The 20297-nt window shown below is 42.5% G+C and overlaps 1 protein-coding gene across 4 annotated transcripts in view; it reads left to right on the top strand.

Moving 5' to 3' along the window:
• The window catches only part of MERTK (MER proto-oncogene, tyrosine kinase), a 142835-nt gene that overhangs the window by 89793 nt on the left and 32745 nt on the right, over positions 1-20297 (top strand). For all 4 annotated transcript variants that reach the window (XM_035271974.3, XM_035271977.3, XM_035271975.3 and 1 more), the window contains 3 exons: positions 2689-2840; positions 13737-13890; positions 16465-16618. In XM_035271974.3, coding sequence (XP_035127865.3) covers positions 2689-2840; positions 13737-13890; positions 16465-16618 — 460 coding nt within the window. The remainder of the gene's footprint in view (positions 1-2688; positions 2841-13736; positions 13891-16464; positions 16619-20297) is intronic.

Here is a 20297-nt window from a genome sequence, read left to right as displayed (position 1 = left end):
ATCAATCTTTCCAGTTTAGTCCCTCTTTTACCACCTGGGTCCACAGTTTCTGAGCTGCTCTGTGGTTCTCTGGGGGCACTGGCTTGCTGAGTCAATTACACCTTCTTCATCTCTTTTTCAGCTTTCAAATATGTGTTGAAATCTCTCTCCTACTGTTGACTCCTCTTTGCCTTGTGAGTTTATATCTTTTTAAATTCTTTACTGTCATCATAGAGGGGTTTTGGGAGGAGGCAGACATACAGACATATTGTGTTGGCCATATTTATCCGCAAATTCTACAACAGGTTTGAAAGTGTGTGACTGATTTCATAGGCAGCTTTAGCTGTATGACATTTTCTTAGCTGAAATTCATTTTAACTTTATGATTCCTGTTTCTGGAATCAGCAGAGACAAAGAGGGTCATAGTATCCTTTTGATTTCCTTTCACACATTTCTGATATATATATATATATAAAATTTAACCTCCCCTAATTACAACTACAGGCAACAGTTTGGTGTATATTATTCCACTTGTTTTTATTCTTTCTAGATGTAGGAGATTTATTTTTTTAATTTCTAAAATGGATCTATACATACCTTTTACAATCTGATTTTTCCCCTATTGGATATTTTTTATATCAAAACACATGTAATACCTAACTCTTTCCAGTGGCCGGGTAGTAAGTATTCCATTGGAAAATCGTCAAAATTTGTATTATTGTTATTTGAGACAAAGTCTCACTCTGCTGCCCAGGCTGGAGTGCAGGAGCATGATCTCAGCTCACTGCAACCTCCACCTCCCGGGTTATATCATAATTATTGACTGAGCATTACATTCATTTCTATTTGTCACTATTATGCTGCAATGAATGTAATACCATCTACAGATTAAATTCCTGGAAATAAAATACTTGGTCAGAGAGCATATTATTTTCAATTTTAATGGAGGTAGTTAAATTCCTGTCTCCCAAAAAAGACTATAGTAATGATCTTGACTTGTTTCCCAAATTACTTTATACACATACATTCATGCGCACTCTCTCTCTCTCACACACACACACCACACACACGCACACACACACACACACGCACACGCACACACACCACACACACACACACACACGCACACACACACACACACACACACGTACCTTGTTTTGTTTTGTTTGAGATGGAGTCTCACTCTGTCACCAGGCTGGAGTGCAGTGGTGCAATTTCAGCTCACTGCAGCCTCTGTCTCCTGGGTTCAAGTGATTATCCTGCCTCAGCCCCCTGAGTAGCTGGGATTACAGGTGCCCACCACTATGCCCAGCTAATTTTTGTATTTTTAGTAGAGACAGGGTTTCACCATGTTAGTCAGGCTGGTCTCAGACTCCTGACCTCAACACATGCACTTTTTAAATGTGTTAACAGATTAGCTCTGTTCAGACCATTAGTAACTTGCCTCTAGACTTTAATATGGTGGCTGCATTCTGAGCTCAGCAGTGTTTCCTACCTTGTGCATCTCAAATGCCACCAAGCTGTTGACTTTCTGCCCCACAGGTTTGTGCTGGAGAACATTGTTCAAGTTGTGTCTGCTACGCTTCCCCAGAGTCCAGAGCACCACCCACCCTACCTGCTTCCCTGCCTTCCTCTTCTTTGCTATTTTACTTTAGGTGCTCATGAAATTTCCATTTTTTTTTTTTTTTTTTTTGAGACGGGGTCTTGCCCTGTGGCCCAGACTAGAGTGCAGTTTGCAATCGCGGCTCACTGCAGCCTTGACTTCCCAGGCTCAGGTGATCTTGCCTCAGCTTCCCAAGTAGCTGGCACTACAGACCAGTGCCATCACACTCAGCTCATTTTTTATTTTTAGTGGAGATGGAGATCTCACTGTATTGCCCAGGCTGATCTCAATCTCCTGGCCTCAAGTGATTCTCTCCCTCTGGCCTCCCAAAGTGCTGGGATTATAGGCATGAGCCACCATACCTGGCTAACATTTTATGTCTCCCTCCCTCCCTCCCTCCCTCCCTCCCTCCCTCCCTTCCTTCCTTCCTTCCTTCCTTCCTTTTTCCTTCCTTCCTTCTTTCCCTCCCTCCCTCCTTCCCTCCCTTCTTCCATCCTTCCTGCCTTCCTGCCTTCCTTCGTTCCTTCCTTCCTTCTTTCCTTCCCTCCCTCCCTCCCTCCCTTCTTCCTTCCTTTCTGCCTTCCTGCCTTCCTTCTTTCCCTCCCTCCCTCCCTCCCTCCCTCCTTCCTTCCTTCCTTCCTTGCATCCTTCCTTCTTTCCTTGCTTGCATGCTTGCTTGCTTGCTTTCTCTGCCCAGGCTGAGGTACAATGGCGTTATCATGTCTCACTGTAGCCTCAACCTCCTGGGCTCAAGGAATCCTCCTGCCTCTGTCTCCTGAGGGACTGGGACTACAGATGTGCACCTTTTGTTTTTTGTTTGTTTTGCAGAGAGGGTCTTACTATGTTCTAGCTGACATTTTCAACTTAAGAAGTGAGTTTCTAGGCTTCAGTAACCTAAAAGGTTAAAATTTACTTGTTAAAACTCATGTGATACCTCAGTGAAAATCTTAGTTTAAAAGGTAAAAATCTGCTATAAGTCTTGGTCTCATTTGAGTGTTTTCAGAGAGCATTTGGAAACCAAACACTTGAAAACCAAGATGAGAAAAGAAAACCAAGATGCTTTTCTTTGTGCTTATCTTCATTCTTTTCTCCTTTTTCTTTTGTAGCCCCATCAGTAGCACCTTTAAACGTCACTGTGTTTCTGAATGTATCTAGTAATAATGTGGACATCAGATGGATGAAGCCTCCAACTAAGCGGCAGGATGGGGAACTGGTGGGCTACCGGATATCCCACGTGTGGCAGAGTAGAGGGACTTACGTAAGTCTAAACCCTAAAAGAGCACGATTAATCATCTCCTTTTGACTTGCTGGTTTACTTCGAATTTAGAAGCTTTCATTTGGTTGTGAAAAGACCTGGTGTGACTGAGTTAGGCAAGACAGGCACCTTTCAGGGGAACATGAAGAATATAGTAAATATTAGAGATGACTGAATAGTTATAAAATTCTAAGGAGTCTTTTGGGACTTTCCTCACTCACTCATTCATTTATTCATTCATTGACTTATTCAGAAGATAGATATAAAACTCACCTCTGTTCTCACCTGACTTTTGCCCTCAGGGAATTTAGGCTCTTATAGGAAAACAGTGTGGACTACCCAAATAATTGTAGCATTAGGTCAGGGAGCTGCAGGGATTAGCAGTCCAGCAATTCATGGCTTTTTGGAAATTTCATGGGATTTTGAAGAAGAAGAAGATCAGGGAATAACCTCATCCTCATAGAGAATGGCAAGAGGTAAGCAGACACCAAATGAAGTGACTAGGCAAGCTCACTGGCCAGCCTGGCACAGCTGCAGACAAGCCGAAATTAGACACGAGACTTACTGGATCAGGACATGCAGTCTGTCACTGCATAGCACACAACCAGGTGCATCAGCCAGGTGACAGGTGCCCTGCCCCACCAAGTCCCATTGGGCAATGTGATGTACCCACTTGGTGGATTGTGCAGCAGAAGGTGCGAGAAGGGCTCAGCACCCTGTGTAGTGAGCAGCAAACGAGCTGATCCTCTGTGCAGTTCCACGGCTGTCATGCTGGGGCCACCTTGACCTACTTCATTGTCCATGTGACCAGCCCCAGCATGGCTCAGGGTTGCGGACAGTTAGGCCTGGCAGTTTGGCATGCTCAGCAAGGATGCACAAAGATGCTTGGAGCCCGTGGCAGACTGCCTCTCCCAGCAAAGGTGGTGCTGGAATTGGGCCTGTGTGATAGTCAAGGTTCTTTAGAGAAACAGCTAATTGAACACATATGTATAGAAGGAGATTTATGATGAGGAATTGACTCATGCAATTACAGAGGTAATTGAGAAGTCTCACGATCTGCTGTCTGCAAGCTGGAGACCCAGGAGTCAGTGGTGTAATTCAGTCCAAGTCTGAAGGCCTGAGAAAGCAGGGGCAGTGGTGTAGATCTCAGTCCAAGGATAGGAGAAGATCAATGTCTCAGCTCAAGCATTCGGGCAGAAGAAAAGGGGAGAATTCCTCCTTTCTTCACCTTTTGTTCTTTTCAGGCCCTCAATGGATTGGATGAAGCCCAGCCACATTGGAGAGGGTAGTCTGCATTAGAGAGTCCCCTGATCAAAATAATAATCTCATTGTAAACACCTTCACAGACACACCCAGAAATCATGTTCAGCGACATAACTGGACACCCTGTCACCCAGTCAAGCTGACATATAATATTAACCATCCCAGCTTAGGGTAGTTTTGACAGATGAAGTTTGAGGAGTCTCAGATGAGAAAAGATAACATGAGAGAAGGCACAATATGGCAGCTTTAAGTTCTTGACTCACTTGAAGGCCTGGAGCATAACCCTTTTGTGAGAGTGAGGTGTGAGATGAAGCTGGGTTGGGAGTTCTGACCCTAAAATGCAGGGCCCTGAAAGTGAGACTGAGGCAGGTAGAAATTGGTTGATAGCAAGGGAGCCAATGACAAGGTTGAGCTCAGGAGCACCACTTAGAACTTACAGATTATGAAGATGGCCTGGATGATTCTTTTTTGAATAATTACATGAGTTTACTGACATCAGTAACCTTCCAACCTGCCTTCTTTCCACCAGAGCATACTTGCTGAGCACATTCCGCTCTGGTCTTCCAAGACTGAGCAGGGAACTCAGCAGCAGGCTCCTGCCAGCTCTAGAGGTTTTCTTGCTGCCTGAAAGTTTGTATCAGAATTGTTGGCAATGTTTATTTGCAATACCAGTGTGTACTCGGAACTGGGTAGGTGTATTGTGGGGGAGCATCAGCATGTCAGGTAATTCCTGCCTTATAATCAATCTAAAGCTGGCAAGATCCTTTAGATCCTTGCTAAAGCTGGCAAGTTCAGTGAGAACTCTTTAGTGTAAGTACTGGTTTCATTTCACAGTGGCAAGCAAAAGGCAAAGGGAATCTACATGTGAAATAAAGGCTCCCTCCTTAACTACCAGCTAGTGCCCTTCCAATGACTTTGTTAGGCATGACTCCAGTCAAACTCAAGGGACATTCGATTTTGATTTCTCTGAAGTCTAAAGGCCACTGCTGTGATGGGAATCCTGGACCCAGTACAGCAGCAGGAAAGGCAGCTGGGTAATGACATTGGTTAGGTGGACAGCTTCCAGACAGGTTCCCTTCCCAGCTGGGAAAGGAAGATAGTGGGATAATGCTGCCTCCTTTTGTGACACAGAACATCCACGGAAGGGCAGATGCACTGGTTTCATGATCAAGTCTGTCTCTTCTTTACCGTGATCATGGAAAGCATGCTTCTTCTGTGTTGCCATATTCCTGATCAATCTAACCCTAGTGACAGATTGTATTATTCTGTTCTCCACTGCTAATAAAGACATACCTGAGACCAGGTAATTATAAAGAAAAAGAGGTTTAATGGGCTCACAGTTCAAATGGCTAGGGAAGCCTCACAATCATGGCAGAAGACAAAGGAGGAGCAAAGGCACATCTTACATAGTGGCAAGCAAGAGAGTGTGTGCAGGGGAAGTCCCCTTTATAAAACTTAGGATCTCCTGAGACTCTTCACTATCAAGAGAACAGCACAGGAAAAACCCACCCCCGTGACTCAATTACCTCCTACGACTTGTGGGGATTATGGAGCTACAATTCAACATGAGGTTTGGGTGGGGACATAGCCAAATCATATCATAGATCCAAATTTTAGCTTCTTTGTGGCATCTATATAGAGCATCACATGAAAGTAATCCCCTTGCATGATAGATGAACAGGGTGAATGGGTGAGCAGGTGCACCCGTCGAAGATGCCAAAGCTTTGTTTTAATCATTTTTAGCCACATATCCAGCATTTATCAAAATTGCCATTTTCTGAAAGGACACTTGAAATTTATTTCTTTTGATTTCCCTGCCTGAGTTTACCTAACAGGAAGCAGACTGTTAGAAGCAGTATGTGATAGAAGTAGAGAAAAAGAAGGCTTAGAAGTCTAATTGTTCTGCCTCATAGTAAATGATCATGGTATTAATTGTGGTAGTAGCAATCCTGCTTAAAAGTCACAGCCACGAGAGAAGCAGCCTTTCCTTTTGTCTTTTGTCCCATGGCATTTGTGCAAGGTGCCCCTGGATTAACTGCTTGTCTCCATTGGCTGAGTCACCAGAATCAAATGCCTCTTTGAGGGAAAGGCTTTTGTTCACAGTGCTGAGTGCTTGGTATAGCTATGCTAAGCATAAAGGTTCAGTAGGCATTTTATCTTACTTCAGTTGGCAGAAAATCGCGATTACCAGCAGATACTTGAGCTGTCTAAAAGCAAGCCAGTTTGTTTAAAGAACTTCAGGTCATCCTTTCTCCTTCTACTTCTGACATGGGTGAAAGCTGCTTTTCTGAAGGGGGCCTCTTGAGCTGAGGCATACTGAAGGGCAGAAATGATGAAAACCTTATGAATGACTCTGGCTGAAGAGCCTCGTGCACTAAATGCCATTAGCACTCAGCGAGGCTGTGCATTCTCATTGCCCTTTGTTCAGAACAGTCCCCTCTGTGGAGAGAGCAGAATGGCCACAGTTAGCGCTGTGACATTTCTAGTCACTTACCTCCTTGGGGATGCCAGATCATCCCAGTGAAGTCATGTATTGTGCTTTACGCTATGCTTTATGCATCATGACAGTCTTGTAACACAAAGACACAGTGGCTCACTTTACTCTGGAAAACATTCTCTGTTGCAGCTAAGTTTCAAGCTTGATCCAATGATCAAAACTAGGGGCAATGATCCAAAACTAGGGGCAAATAAGAACACGGAAGAAAGGCAGACCCTGGGAGGCCCCTGAAACCCACACCCAAAAGGAAGTTTGAGATGATCTTGGCATCTGTCACTTCGATTTCCTTGAATTTCCTTCATCTCAGATGGGCAAAGCTTAGACACAACCTCGTCTCAAAATTATCCTTTCATTTTCATTTTTTGAAAACTGATACTAAAGCTACTTCCTTATGCAGGACAGAGGAGTTGGATATTATTGAAAGATACTTCTCACTTATAACTGTAATTAAGGGTGGGTTTTTTTTGTGTGCATGCAATTTCAGAACTTTCTTGTCAGTTGTTTTTGCTTGGCTTATTGCAGTTACACTGAACACAGGTTTGTACATTTGCGTTCCTACAACGGTCATGTCACTTTCAGACTAAGAATCCTTTGGTCTTTACTGTATGACTATTTATTATATCTCAATGATGATATCTGTGTTTTTTTGTTCTATTTTTCTTGCTATTCCTTGCCTTCCAAATCAGAGCTTAAAACCCAAAGATAAAGAGCAAATACAATCTGTTCTCTTTGATATTGGAGGCAGGTCTTGTTCATCTTCATACTGTCTGAACACAGGGCCTTGACCTTGCCTTGTAGGCATTTATGGCACTATAGATTTGATGTGTGGGCCCAGCTACACCATCTAAACCAGCTGGAGAATTTCTCTCTGTGAATGGGGTAGTCTTTTATTAAGTGTGGACTAGTATTTCCTACCCCATCCCCATTCCCATAACGTATCAGTGGATTTTTCATGAAAAAAGAGTTCAGTGAGTAAACAGAGTTATAAAATATTGCATATTATACCACCCTGAAGGCCTACCATGTATACTGGCAAGTTCAAGACTCTTTGAAGTTCAACAGAAAATAAATCTGTTTAACTTTGGCCCAAAATTGCCTAAACAATAGGCAGAGACACATTTTTTATGTGTGGTTTTTATGGAGCTCATTGCTTTGGGTTTATTGCTCTGGGTTTACTCTTTGTTTTCCAAGGGTATAGATCTTAGAAGGAAGTCTCATAGCAGAGATTATTATAGCCTTGAGACAGCATGATACAAAGAACAAACTCCTTTTTTTTTTTTTGTCAGTGAGCGCAATCTTGGCTTATTACAATATCTGCCTCCCGGAGAATCAACTTCTTTAAAGACTCAGGGAAGCTTCAATGTACTTGGCCCGAGACCTCGGCCTCCTAACAAGTTCCCCTAATGAGGAGAGCTATGTGCCTGGCTGTTGGCATGTGCCCAGCACCTCTTCCTTTCTTCTTTCTTCTTCTTTCTCACTGTCAAAGAAGAACAGAGCATTTGAACTGTTAAGATAACAGAGCTGTTATCTTAAAGTATGAGGAATAGGCAAGGTTCTCATGGCCAGCCAGGGATCTGAACCACTTCTTAAACCCAGGGATTGATCCAATAGGGTACATTTCACCTGGAGGAGAAACTTACCATGGAGGTAAACTCCGTGAATGATCAAATAAGCTTCTTAGTTTGGGGAACTAAACAGCCTTGATGATTTTTTCGAAGGCACCAAGACTTGAAAGATACCACAAGGTCAATTCTGTAAGAAGGCTTTGTATTTATTTATAGGGAAAGAAGACCCAACTGTAGCACCACATTGAACATGATATAAGGATAATCATAGCCGCCACTGATTACTTGCAGCATGCCAGATCAGGTACTGTGCTTTACATAAAGGAACTCATTTAACCCTTATAAAAAACACTGTGAGGCTGGGCGTGGTGCATCACGCCTATCATCTCAGCACTTTGGAAGGCCGAGATGGGCAGATCACCTGAGGTCAGGAGTCCAAGACCAGCCTGACCAACCAATGGTGAAACCTCATCTCTACTAAAAATACAAAAATTAGCCAGGCGTGGTGGCAGGTGCCTGTAGTTCCAGCTACTCGAGAGGTGGAGGCAGAAGAATTGCTTGAATATGGGAGGCAGAGGTTGCAGTGAGCCGAGATGGCGCCACTGCACTCCAGTCGGGGGAATAGAGTGAGACTCTGTCTCAAAAAACACTGTGAGAAAGACAACATGCTCAATTTTCAGTTGAGGAAACTAAAGCTCAGAGATACTGGGTAACTGGCACAGAGTCACAAAGCTTGAGCTAAAAACTGGAGTCCAACTGACTCCAAAACCAAGTGCTTTTTAGAACCCTCCTACACTTTCCCAGGTGCCCTTGGCTTTCTTCATAATACAGTCTCTCATTCAGATTCCACGATATGGCCTCTCCACAGAAAGAAGGAAGAACAGGACATGTTTTGAAGAGTTAGGTGTGAGAGTTTTGTGTTGGCGCCTGAGAATTTGAAACCCCTTTGAATAAGTCACCTTTGTTGTCATGAGACAGAAAAATAGGCCACACTCTTAAATACAGTTATGAGCTATAAGGTTGTGAATTCTTATAGAGTAGTTGGGGATGTTTAGGTTTGAACATTGAAAACAAGTACCACTGCAGTTGTCCTGCCTGACTCTAAGGCTACACATAAGATAAAAAACAAATTGACTTTTCAGAGATGTGTTATTACTTTCCTAACTATCAAGATCCACTGTCTTATGTTATATGTAAGTAAAGTTGCAATCAAGTGCCATATTATAAATCTGATTTTATTACCAGGAAATGCTTTCAGATGTTGAAGTCCCTGAGGCTATGAACCTGGTGTTGGTGAAAAATGAAAAGCTCACTCAATGAGAAATATGCAGTTGGCCCATGGCATGCATCCCATGACCAGACCACCTCATGCCAGGGAAATTGCCCCACCTTCTGTGATCTGTACCCTGACAGCACCAGAGATAATACACATGGGGTAGCTCCTGTGTGCATCTGATTTTAATGGATTTCTCAGACAACTTTAAAAATCAGACTTAAATATTTGGGGATATGAATTGGGGCACACCATTCTTTTCATACTTGGCACCAAAACAGTATGGATAAGTTACATCTATTTTCTGGCTGGTTGCAGTGGCTCATGCTTGTAATCCCAGCACTTTGGGAGGCTGAGGTGGGTGGATCACGTGAGGTCAGGAGTTCGAGACCAACCTGGCCAACATAGTGAAACTCCTTCTCTACTAAAAATATAAAAAATTAGCCAGGTATGGTAATGCATGACTGTAGTACCAGCTACTTAAGAGGCTGAGGCAGGAGAATTGCTTGAACCTGGGAGACAGAGGTTGCAGTGAGCCAAGATTGCGCCATTGCACTCCAGCCTGGGCAACAAGAGTAAAATTCTGTCTCAAAATTAAAAAAAAAAATTACATCTATTCTTTTATAAACTATATTTGAGGTTACCGTTTAAGGATATTCTTAGAGAAAATTGTTAAACCTCTGTTAAAATGTATGTCCTATATCTTTCTAATCACTATGTTAACATTTATTATAATTCTACCCTTAAACTATGATAACCCTTGACCATCTCCAATATGTGTGATTGATAAACATTGGCCAGCATCTTTGTCATACTTCGATATTCAGAATGATGGCAACAGCTGTGATACTGGCTGTCATCGAATGGTGGGAGCATTTGCTCTGGGCCAGGCACTGTTCTAAGCACGTTACACATTTGTTAACTCACAAGAATGAGATGGAAATTTAAAAAGTAGTCTTTCTGGGGTTTCCTAGTGAGTCATAGGCCCTAAGTGAGTAGACACAGGGTAAATATCCCTTATCCAAAGTGCCTGGGACTGAAAGTGTTTCAGATTGTGGATTCTGATTTTGGAATATTTGCATTATATTTACTAGTTGAGCATCCCAAATCAGAACTGCTTTAATTAGCATTTCCTTTGTGTCATGTCAGTGCTCAGAAGTTTTGGATTTTGGAACATTTTATATTTTGGGATGTGAGATGCTCAAATTGTATTATAGCCTACTTGAATGTTTATTTCCAAAAGAATAATTTTGTTTTTGTTAGGGTTCCTTTTCTTCTCTTCATTTAATTCTTTCCCAATTGCGTAATTCCCCTTCTTTTGAGATAATTCTCTCATAAAGTGAGGTATCATATTTGAGTCATTATAAGAAAGAAAGCACTCAGCTGAAACAGGCCAGTGTTCTACATTGGGCGTGAGGCCGGGCCTTTGGAGGAGCTGTCTACTGTGAAGCAGATGTGTTAGTTATGTCTCAGCGATGACCAGAGTCAACAAAGGGCTACTTGACTGTCGGGGTTTGGTCCATGGAGTTACTCTACCTGATGATTTTCTGCCCTGCTTCCAAATTAAATACAGAATGACCAACTAACCCATAATCAAAAACAGTTTGCAGTAAATACAATGTTCTATTTCTTTTTTTTTGTTTTTTTTTTGAGATGCAGTCTTTGTTGCCCAGGCTAGAATACAGTGGCATGATCTCAGCCCACTGCATCCTCCACCTCCTGGGTTCAAGCAATTCTCCTGCCTCAGCCTCCTGAGTAGCTGGAATTATAGATGTGTGCCACTATGCCCGGCTAATATTTGTATTTTTAGTAGAGGCGGAATTTCACCACGTTGGCTTGGCTGGTCTCGAACTCCTGACCTCAGGTTATCTGCCCGCCTCAGCCTCCCAAAGTGCTGGGATTATAGGTGTGAGTCACCTTGCCCAGCCCAATGCTCTATTTCTAAAAAAGATATCACCAGAATATATAAAAAAAGTTAATTATTAAGTTGTTCACTTAATTAACAAAAAAAAGTCTATGGCAAATGTCATAGACTGAGTCCAGTGGGGTAGAAAAACTTTAAGGTTATATTTTCCTTTTCATCCCTTGTCTGAGGGTGTGATATTATGATACTGTGTTTCTGGATATGTATACACACATAATATATATATATAATGTGTGTGGAAGGGAGGTTTCCATCCAGGGGTCCTGGCTCATTACTCCCATAGCCCTTGTTGTTTCCTAAGGGACTAAAACAACAAGCATGTTTTTTGTTGAAGTATTTGGTCTTTTTTCCTTGGTTTCTGAAGCAGCTTCAGAGCTTTAAAGGTGAAAGACAGTCTTTTGTTATAATGCTGGGGCACTTGAAGCCTCAGAAAACAGAATCTCTCTCACTGATCTTCTCCTGCCCTTTTTCAGGTATTCATTTCTCCTTTTTCTCCCCAAGGCAGTGTTCTAATTTTCCCCTGCCTCTCTGCCTTAAGAGTCAGCTATAAAGAAATTCTTTGACCCACCTGATCTGATTAGAAGTCATAAGACTCACATTTCAAAAGGAGTCCTACTTCCATTCCCTGGAGGAAGGAGCCATGCACAGAGAGGCCAAGAAGAATCTGAACAGATAGGTCTTGTTGGGTTTCCTCACTCAGTCTATTAGTATTAGACCATGCCCTTTTTGTTCAATCACAATTCTACATGGTTGTCAATCATGCCTATCCAATGGAGCCTCCATAAAAGGCCCAAAAGGATAGGGTTCAGAGCACTTCTGGGTAGTGGAACACATGGAGGTTTCCAGCGGAGGTACCCAGGGAGGGCTGGAAGCTCTGTTCCACTTCCCATGTGCCTTGCCCTGTACAGCTCTTCATCCATTTCTTCTGCAATATCCTTAATAATAAACCAGGGAATGTCTTTTCCTAAGTTCTGTGAGCTACTCTAGCAAATTAAACAAACTCAAGGAGTGAGTGATGGGGCCCTGATTTATAGCCAGTCAGTCAGAAGTATAGCCAGTCAGACTACCTGGGGCTTGTGATTTGCATCTGAAATTGGGGACACTCTTGGGGACTGAGTGCTCACCCTATGGCATCTGACACTATCTCCAGGTGATAACGTCAGAATTGAATTGAGTTGGAGGATGCCTAGCTGGTGTCTGCTGTGGAACCGACTGACTTGTTGTTGGTAGGGAAAAATTCTCATATACTTCTTGGTGACCAGAGGTCACAAAAGTCTTCTAGGTTGACTGTTGTCATGTGAGAGGAGAGAAAACAGCTTGTTTTTTCTGCAGGGGACATGGGGGCATTTCTGGGTCACTGTCTGTTCAGGTTTAGAAACAGTCTCTGGATGGCCAACCCAGGTGCCCCCTTGCTCCTGAATGATGGACTGCTTTCTCCTTAAGGGTTGAGAGGTTTTATTCTTCATTATCACTAGGAAAGTGACTGGCTTGAAAGGAAGTGACCAGGGAATAAAATTACCAGCAGATTTGCCTTTGCTGTTAATTGATGATCTGCGACATCTGTGACCTACATGACCTGATACTTCTTTCTATCTCTGAAATCAAATTTCCAAAATTCAGATATAAAGACATGTTCCTAGAACTTCATTTCAGCTTTCACAGCCCCTACAATATTCATTTGAAAAACCAGCCCAAACACAAGATTAATTTCCTACACCAGAGAACATAATGATTATACAGTTTTGGAAAAAGGGAGGAAGGTGTCATATAAACACTTAGTTCTGGTTATTCTTTTTGTTTGTTTGTTTGCATGACAGTGACTATAAAATAACATATAAATAAAAATAAAAGCGGAGTTTTAAAAATTGAGCAACTTGTACATATGTCACCCTGAAAGAAAAAAATAGCGTCAGTGCCCTCTTCCAGGTAGATTTTAGTAGAAATTCTTATAATTTCAAGGAACAGGAACCCACTCATGCTGGTTCAAGGGCAGGCGGCAGGTGGACGTCAAGGGACAGTGTGACTGGCCTATTGTGCTGTGGGTGGTTCTGAGGACTGGGTGCTCAAGGAGTCAGTCTTGCTCTGCCATCTGGGTACATCTGCATGCTCCCTCTCTTCCAGAGGTAGACACTTAAGACAACTCTAAGTGCCAAGCCCTCATGGCCCTAGCTTGCCAACGCCCCCAAAACTTGAGGTTGCAACCTGTCCCTACCCACTTTTTGATTCCATTGGCTGTGGCCTGAGTGAGGAAGAAACTCTGTGAAAGCGTGGCTACTGCCCCCAGACGTGGTGGGATGGCTTCCCTCAGAAGGAACTGTAGACGTGCCTGCAGTGTGCCCGGCCCTGTGTTTCATTTCTTCTTTTCCTCTGTCTCCAGAAAGAGCTCTTGGAGGAAGTTGGCCAGAATGACAGCCAAGCTCAGATCTCTGTTCAAGTCTACAATGCTACGTGCACAGTGAGGATTGCAGCCATCACAAAAGGGGGAGTTGGACCCTTCAGTGACCCAGTGAAAATACTTGTCCCTGCACATGGTGAGAGCTATACCCAGTAAGGGCTGATAGGATGTGGTGGTCCAGGCAGTGCACAGATTGCCAGAAAGTAACCTGGGGGATGGATGGCTGACTAAATAATGAAAAATAAGGCTGGGTTCATCTCAACACTTCGAGAGCCAAAAGCAAGAAGAATTTGAGACTAGCCTGGGCAACATAGTGAGACCTTGTCTCTACAAAAAAAGATTTTTTAAAAAAATTAGCTGGGCATGATGGATCATGCCTGTTGTCCCAGCTGCTGGGAGGCTGAGGTGGGAGAATTGCTTGAACCCATGAGACAGAGGTTGCAGTGAGCTATGCAGCAACACTATACTCCAGCTAGGTAACAGAGCAAGACCCTGTCTCAAAAAAAAGAAGAAGAGGAAAGGAAAAATAAGAATCAAAAAGAATTTTTCCAATGATAAAGATATGATGACATGCTTTACAGAACTACCAATACCCATGGGTCCCTGCTATAGTTACTGTTAAGGACAATAACTTACTTGGAAGATCAGTGTTTTCAGATGCCAACTCTGACTACTTATTGAACTTAGTTGCAATGATGTATACTGTACATGACTGAATTTTGGACAGGCAATACAGCTAATCCTTAGCTGTTTATAACTGGGACTGTTTGTTTGCCGGTGCTTGTTTTGCTATGTTTCAAACAGTACTCCTTTGCCATGTTTTTACCCATTGAATCCTTGGGCAGCACGCTTTGTGCTTTGGTCTGCATAGAACATGAAATATTTCCTATGGAAGCCATCCTCAGACTGCCCTGGGCCCACTGAGCTAAATGCCCAGCCATGTTTGTTGGCTTTTGCATGTTGCTGAAATGTCCTTTGGCACGGTGCCACTGTGGTACCCCAAGTGACTCAAGTGCTGTGCTCACTCCATAACCCAATGGAGCCACCTTTGTTCTGATTCTGACCTGCCCTAGTTGTTTAATGTTAAACTGCTGTCATAAAGTCCATCCATAGGCACCTAGATCAGTGTGTTTATACGTTAAGTTCTTGCCAAACATGATCTTTGTACTAAATAGCAGGCAGAACTTGTGAGCAGATGTTTGAGTTCCCACATGTCTGTTCCCAGTGACCCTCAAACTTGGTCTCCCTTTTGGTGTTGAAATGGAACCATATTAGGTTCCTCTAGCCCATAGGCACAGTTTCTGGGGAACATTAGTAACTGGTGATGGGGAGGCAAGATGTGTCTACCTGGCAGAAATTCAAAAATAGTCAGATTCTGGCCAGGCGTGGTGACTCATGCCTGTAATTCAGCACTTTGGGAGGCCAAGGCAAGCAGATCACTTGAACTCAAGAGTTTGAGATCAGCCTAGCCAACATGGTGAAACCCCCTCTCTATCAAAAATAACAACAGCAAAAATTAGCAGGGTATGGTGGCATGTGCCTGTGGGTCCCAGCTACTTGGGAGGATCTCTTGAGCCCAGGAGATGGAGATTGCAGTGAACCAAGATCATGCCACTGTACTCCTGCCTGGGTGACAGAGTGAGACCCCATCTCAAAAACCAAACCAAACCAAACCAAAAAAGATGATAAGATTCTGATTCTAAAGGGACAGCTTAAAAAAAATCAGTGTTTAGGCAGGGCGCAGTGGCTCATGCCTATAATCTCAGCACTTTGGGAGTCTGAGGTGGGCAGATGCCTTAAGGTCAGGAGTCCCAGACCAACCTGGCCAACATGGTGAAACCATCTTTCCTATGCAGGCAGTCCTTACCTTGCATGCCTCCAGTATGCACAAATTTCAATTACCACAGTTAAGTAATACCCGTTCCCCAAAAACATAGTTCAAATTTTAGTCACTATTCTTTATAAACTGTAATGGCATAAAGCATAAACTCGGGCTGCTGGATCTTCAGGCCACCAATCACTGTAGAAATAACAGATGCACATCACAATCATGACCAATGGCGTCACTTATTCCAAAGTCTGTTGTGATTGGTCCCTGAGCCTTTATCACTCATTTCTTGCCCACCTAAAAGAGGCATGTGGTTGTGTTGTCTCCTTGTCTCCCGGGGATGAACCCACATGACATTTTACAAAAATGGGTAATTGAAAGAGGGTATTGGTGAACAAAGGTAAAAGTGCAGCAAAGAAACGCAAAATGATAGTGGTCGACGTAAAATTTGAATTGAATGTAAAACTGTGGAAAGTTGATACTGCCCCACTAATAAACTTTAGGTATGAACCAGAGGTCCTTAGTGAAGGTGAACTAATATTTTTCATTTTTTTTGTACATGTATAATTGACATGAGTTTTCTCACTGATTTTTAAATTACTGTGTTTAATTAACAATTGAAAAATTGTATATACCTGTGGAGTACAATGTGACATTTTGATCTATGTTTATGTTGTGGAATGAGTAAATCAAGCTAGTTTCCCATTGATTATTAAGATCTCTTTGGATGATCTCAGCTTACACAAAGTGAGGCCTGCCTACATTTGTAGATTATAGATTTAACTGAGTTCTGAAAGCTTTGACTATGTGTTCTTCCCTATTACAAGCCAGTGTTTCTCATGTTATTTCAAACCCATGATTGGTCTATTGGTATTTTTCCAGGTTGGGTAGATTATGCCCCCTCATCAACTCCAGCACCTGGCATCACAGATCCTGTGCTCATCATCTTTGGCTGCTTTTGTGGATTTATTTTGATTGGGTTGGTTTTATACATCTCTATGGCCATCAGAAAAAGAATCCAGGAGACAAAGTTTGGGTAAGTCTCCCAGCTAAAAATGTTTGCCCAGTGATACCACTGGTTGAACTCCTGACAAGCTTGTTATACCAAGTTATTATGCCTTTCCTGTTGGCCTTGCTGCTCACATTGCTCCCAGACGGCTGCCCTGCCTGATGCATATCCTAGGCTCAGACAGCTTCCTGACTTAGGCCATGGCCTACAGAGGCAGCTGCCAGCAAAAGCCAGCCCTGAAAAGGGTTCTTTTACAGAAAGAGTATAGTAGGCCTTTGCTATTCAAACTGGGTTGCTGTTAAGTGAGGACTTTTATTAGAAGCCTTAAAAATAGGCCAAATGCTGTGGCTCACACCTGTAATCCCACCACTTTGGGAGGCTGAGATGGGCAGATCACTTGAGGTCAGGAATTTGAGACCAGACTGGCCAATGTGGCAAAACCTCGTCTCTTCAGAAAATACAAAAATTAGCTGGGCATGATGGCACATGCCTGTAATCCCAGCTACTCAAGAGGCTGAGGCACAGGAATTGCTTGAACACAGGAGGCAGAGGCTGCAGTGAGCTATCACACCACTGCACTCCAGCCTGGGTGACAGAGTGAGACCTTGTCTCAGAAATAAAGATATGGGGAGGAAATTCACGAAAGCATTAGCAACTGTGGCTGGTATTATTGTGGGTGACTCTGTGTTTTGTTGTTGTTGTATTTTGCACATGTCCTATAACGATTATTTTTCCAACAGGGACAAAGTTTATATTTTAACATTCAAATGAGAAAAAAAAATCTCTTGTTCATATTTTCTATGCATTTTACTTTTATAATAAAACACTAATTAAATATCAATGAAAATGAGAAGCTGTGTTAAAGCAACCTAATGAAAAGAAGGCTGTGTATAAATGTTTCTGGAACTCAGTTTTCTGCTGCAGCGTTCTGGAAGCAAATTTGGATTTCCATGAAATTGAATTTATCATTAATGAGTGCGGAGGAAGCATTTTGTATGAGATAAATTGTTGGCAGATTGGAGTGGGACAGAATGAGTGAGGGGTGTATGGCTGTGCTTTGGAGGGGGCTGAGCAGCCCTCTTTCATTGCTGCACCTTCAGAATGCTACTAGAACATCCCACTAACTCCAAGACTTGAGATAGGCATGGGAAGGGGCTTAAGATTGGCAGTCAGGCTGCCCTTTATTTGTCTCATCCCTGTCTTAGGGGTCAGTTACTTTAGTCCTTACAAGCCTATTCTTATAATTATTATATCTTAGTGTGTGAATTCTAAGAATGACTATTTTAAAGAAGTAGACAAAATCTGATCTAAATCTTGAACATATAATTGACTAAAATGCATCCAAGTGTCTTGGTGTGACTTGTAGGCTCATCACAAAACAAGTACAGAGAACCTCTACAGAAGTTGCAAGAGTAGCTCATTAATATGTATTAAAGGCCTGCTAGGCACTGGGCACTGAGGTGGACTGGAATACAGTGGTGAATAAAATCCTGCCCTCATGGGGTTCACAGTTCATGGGGAGTCAGGCAGTAATCAAGCAGTCACAAAAATAGTCTTAAAATGGCAACTGTAATAAATTCTACATAAAGGGTTAAGAATGTGTCCAAAAAATTTGACTGCATTAAGAAAGGGAAGGCTTTCATGCAGAAGTGGCTGACACTTGAGCTAAGATCTGAAGAAAGAGCAGGTATTCATTAAATGAGAGAGAAGAGCATCCCAGCCGGAAAGAGTAGCACATGCAAAGGCTCTGTGATACTTGGGGTCTGGCAGGAGGAAAGAGCACTGGATTGAAAGTTGTTAATTCATTCACTGGGTTTCAGCATTTATTCTACCAGTTCGACTAGACTTTTAACTTTTCCAAGCTTCCTTGATATTATCTGTCTCTGAATAGTCTCCGGTGGTCACTACCAGTTCTAATTGCTATGATTCTGAATTGGGACTTCTGTAGACTCACTCTGTCATTAAAATATACTGAGTCTCTTAAGATGTTGATGTCTTTAAGCATTCAGAACAGAATGCGGTTTTTGTCATCAAGTGGAAATTCATGGTCAGCATTGTTGAAACAGTCACTGTTACAGAATGATTCATAAATATATTTGCTTGAAACTAACCAGACAGAATCAGGAAAATGAAGGCAAAGCTCCTATGGAGGTTCCAAATTCCGATGGGGACTGGTAAAGCCTCCTAGAATGTGCAACTAAGGTAATCCCGGAGGGCTGGCGTGCAATAGCCAAGGGATGCACATTGACTTTTCAAACCTTTGCCAAGAGTTTTAGGAACTGTATATAGTAATGCTGATCTTCCCAGTTCCCAGAAATCAATTACCTTTCTGCTGCTTCTGAAGTCTCTCTTTGGTTCCCTCCTTTTTGACTTTCCTCTAGGAAAAAAAAATTTTTTTTTTGTTTAGAATATTATATATTGTAAAAATATTTTTACTCTAGTTTAAAAATACATTAAAGACAACATGCTGGGATGAGACCCCATTCACAACAGCATAAAAACTATAATGTTCCTGAGAATAAACCCAATAGATGTGCAAGAGCTTTGTAGAAAAAAAGCTCTAAACTTCCTGATATTGTTAAAGAAGACTTGAATAAATTAACAGATGTGTACCATGTTCATGGATGGGAAGGCTCAATATTGTCAAGAGAAAAAGTTTCCTTAACTTAACCATAAATTCAATAATCACTATCACAATTGGTATGGAGTTCTTGAGAAAAGTTGGCAAATTGATTTGAAAATATATGGGCTGGGCGCATTGGCTCATCCCCGTAATCGCAGCAGTTTGGGAGGCCAAGGCAGGCAGATCGTGAGGTCAGGAGATTGAGACCATCCTGGCTAAGCTGGCAAAAACCCATCTCTACTACAAATACAAAAAATTAGCTGGGCATGGTGGTGTGCACCTGTAGTCCCAGCTACTTGGGAGGCTGAGGCAGGAGAATCACTTGAACCTGGGAGGTGGAGGTTGCAGGGAGCTGAGATTGCACCACTGCACTCCAGCCTGAGTAGCAGAGTGAGACTCCACCTCAAAAAAAAAAAAGAGAAAAAAGAAAAAATATGTGAAAGAGTAAATGTGTAGGAATAGCCAAGACAGTTTTGAAAAACACAAAGATTTCAGTGTAGGGAGCTGGTTCTCCTAGACACGAAAACCTTTTTAGTGATTAGAGCAGTGAGGTATTGGTACAAACAGAAAGAACTCAATCTGTGAACAGCACAGGATGTTCATGTATAGGGCACTTTTAGGAACTGAATATAGGATGAAGATTGCATTCCAAATCTGGAGAAATAAAAGAATGTTCAAAAACTTGACCCATTAGCTGGGAATCATGGTGCATACCTGTAGTCCCAGTTATTCTGGAGGCTGAGGTGGGAGGACTGCTAGAGCCCAGGAGGCTGAGGTTGCAACAAGACAAGATCACACCACTGCACTGCAGCCTGGGCAACAGAGCAAGACCCTGTCTCAAACAAACAAACAAACACTTTGTTCTGGGCACTGGATAGAGAGAAATGAACAAGACATGCATGAAGCTGTCCATTTGAAGCTTATAGCCTAGCAGTTGAGAAATGCAGAAGAAAATGCTCCATGTGAAAATATTTCTGCCAGCTAGGTCTCTACTAACTCATAAGTTTAGCACCAAAATGGGTCATAGATATTATTTGATTCAACCCTGATTATAATAATCTGGGAAAGTTTGAGGTTGAACAT

The sequence above is a fragment of the Callithrix jacchus genome, chromosome 14 (assembly GCF_049354715.1).
Source record: "Callithrix jacchus isolate 240 chromosome 14, calJac240_pri, whole genome shotgun sequence".
NCBI lineage: Eukaryota > Metazoa > Chordata > Mammalia > Primates > Cebidae > Callithrix > Callithrix jacchus.
Note: the sequence above shows the minus strand (reverse complement) of the source record. Positions and strands in the feature narration are given on the sequence as shown.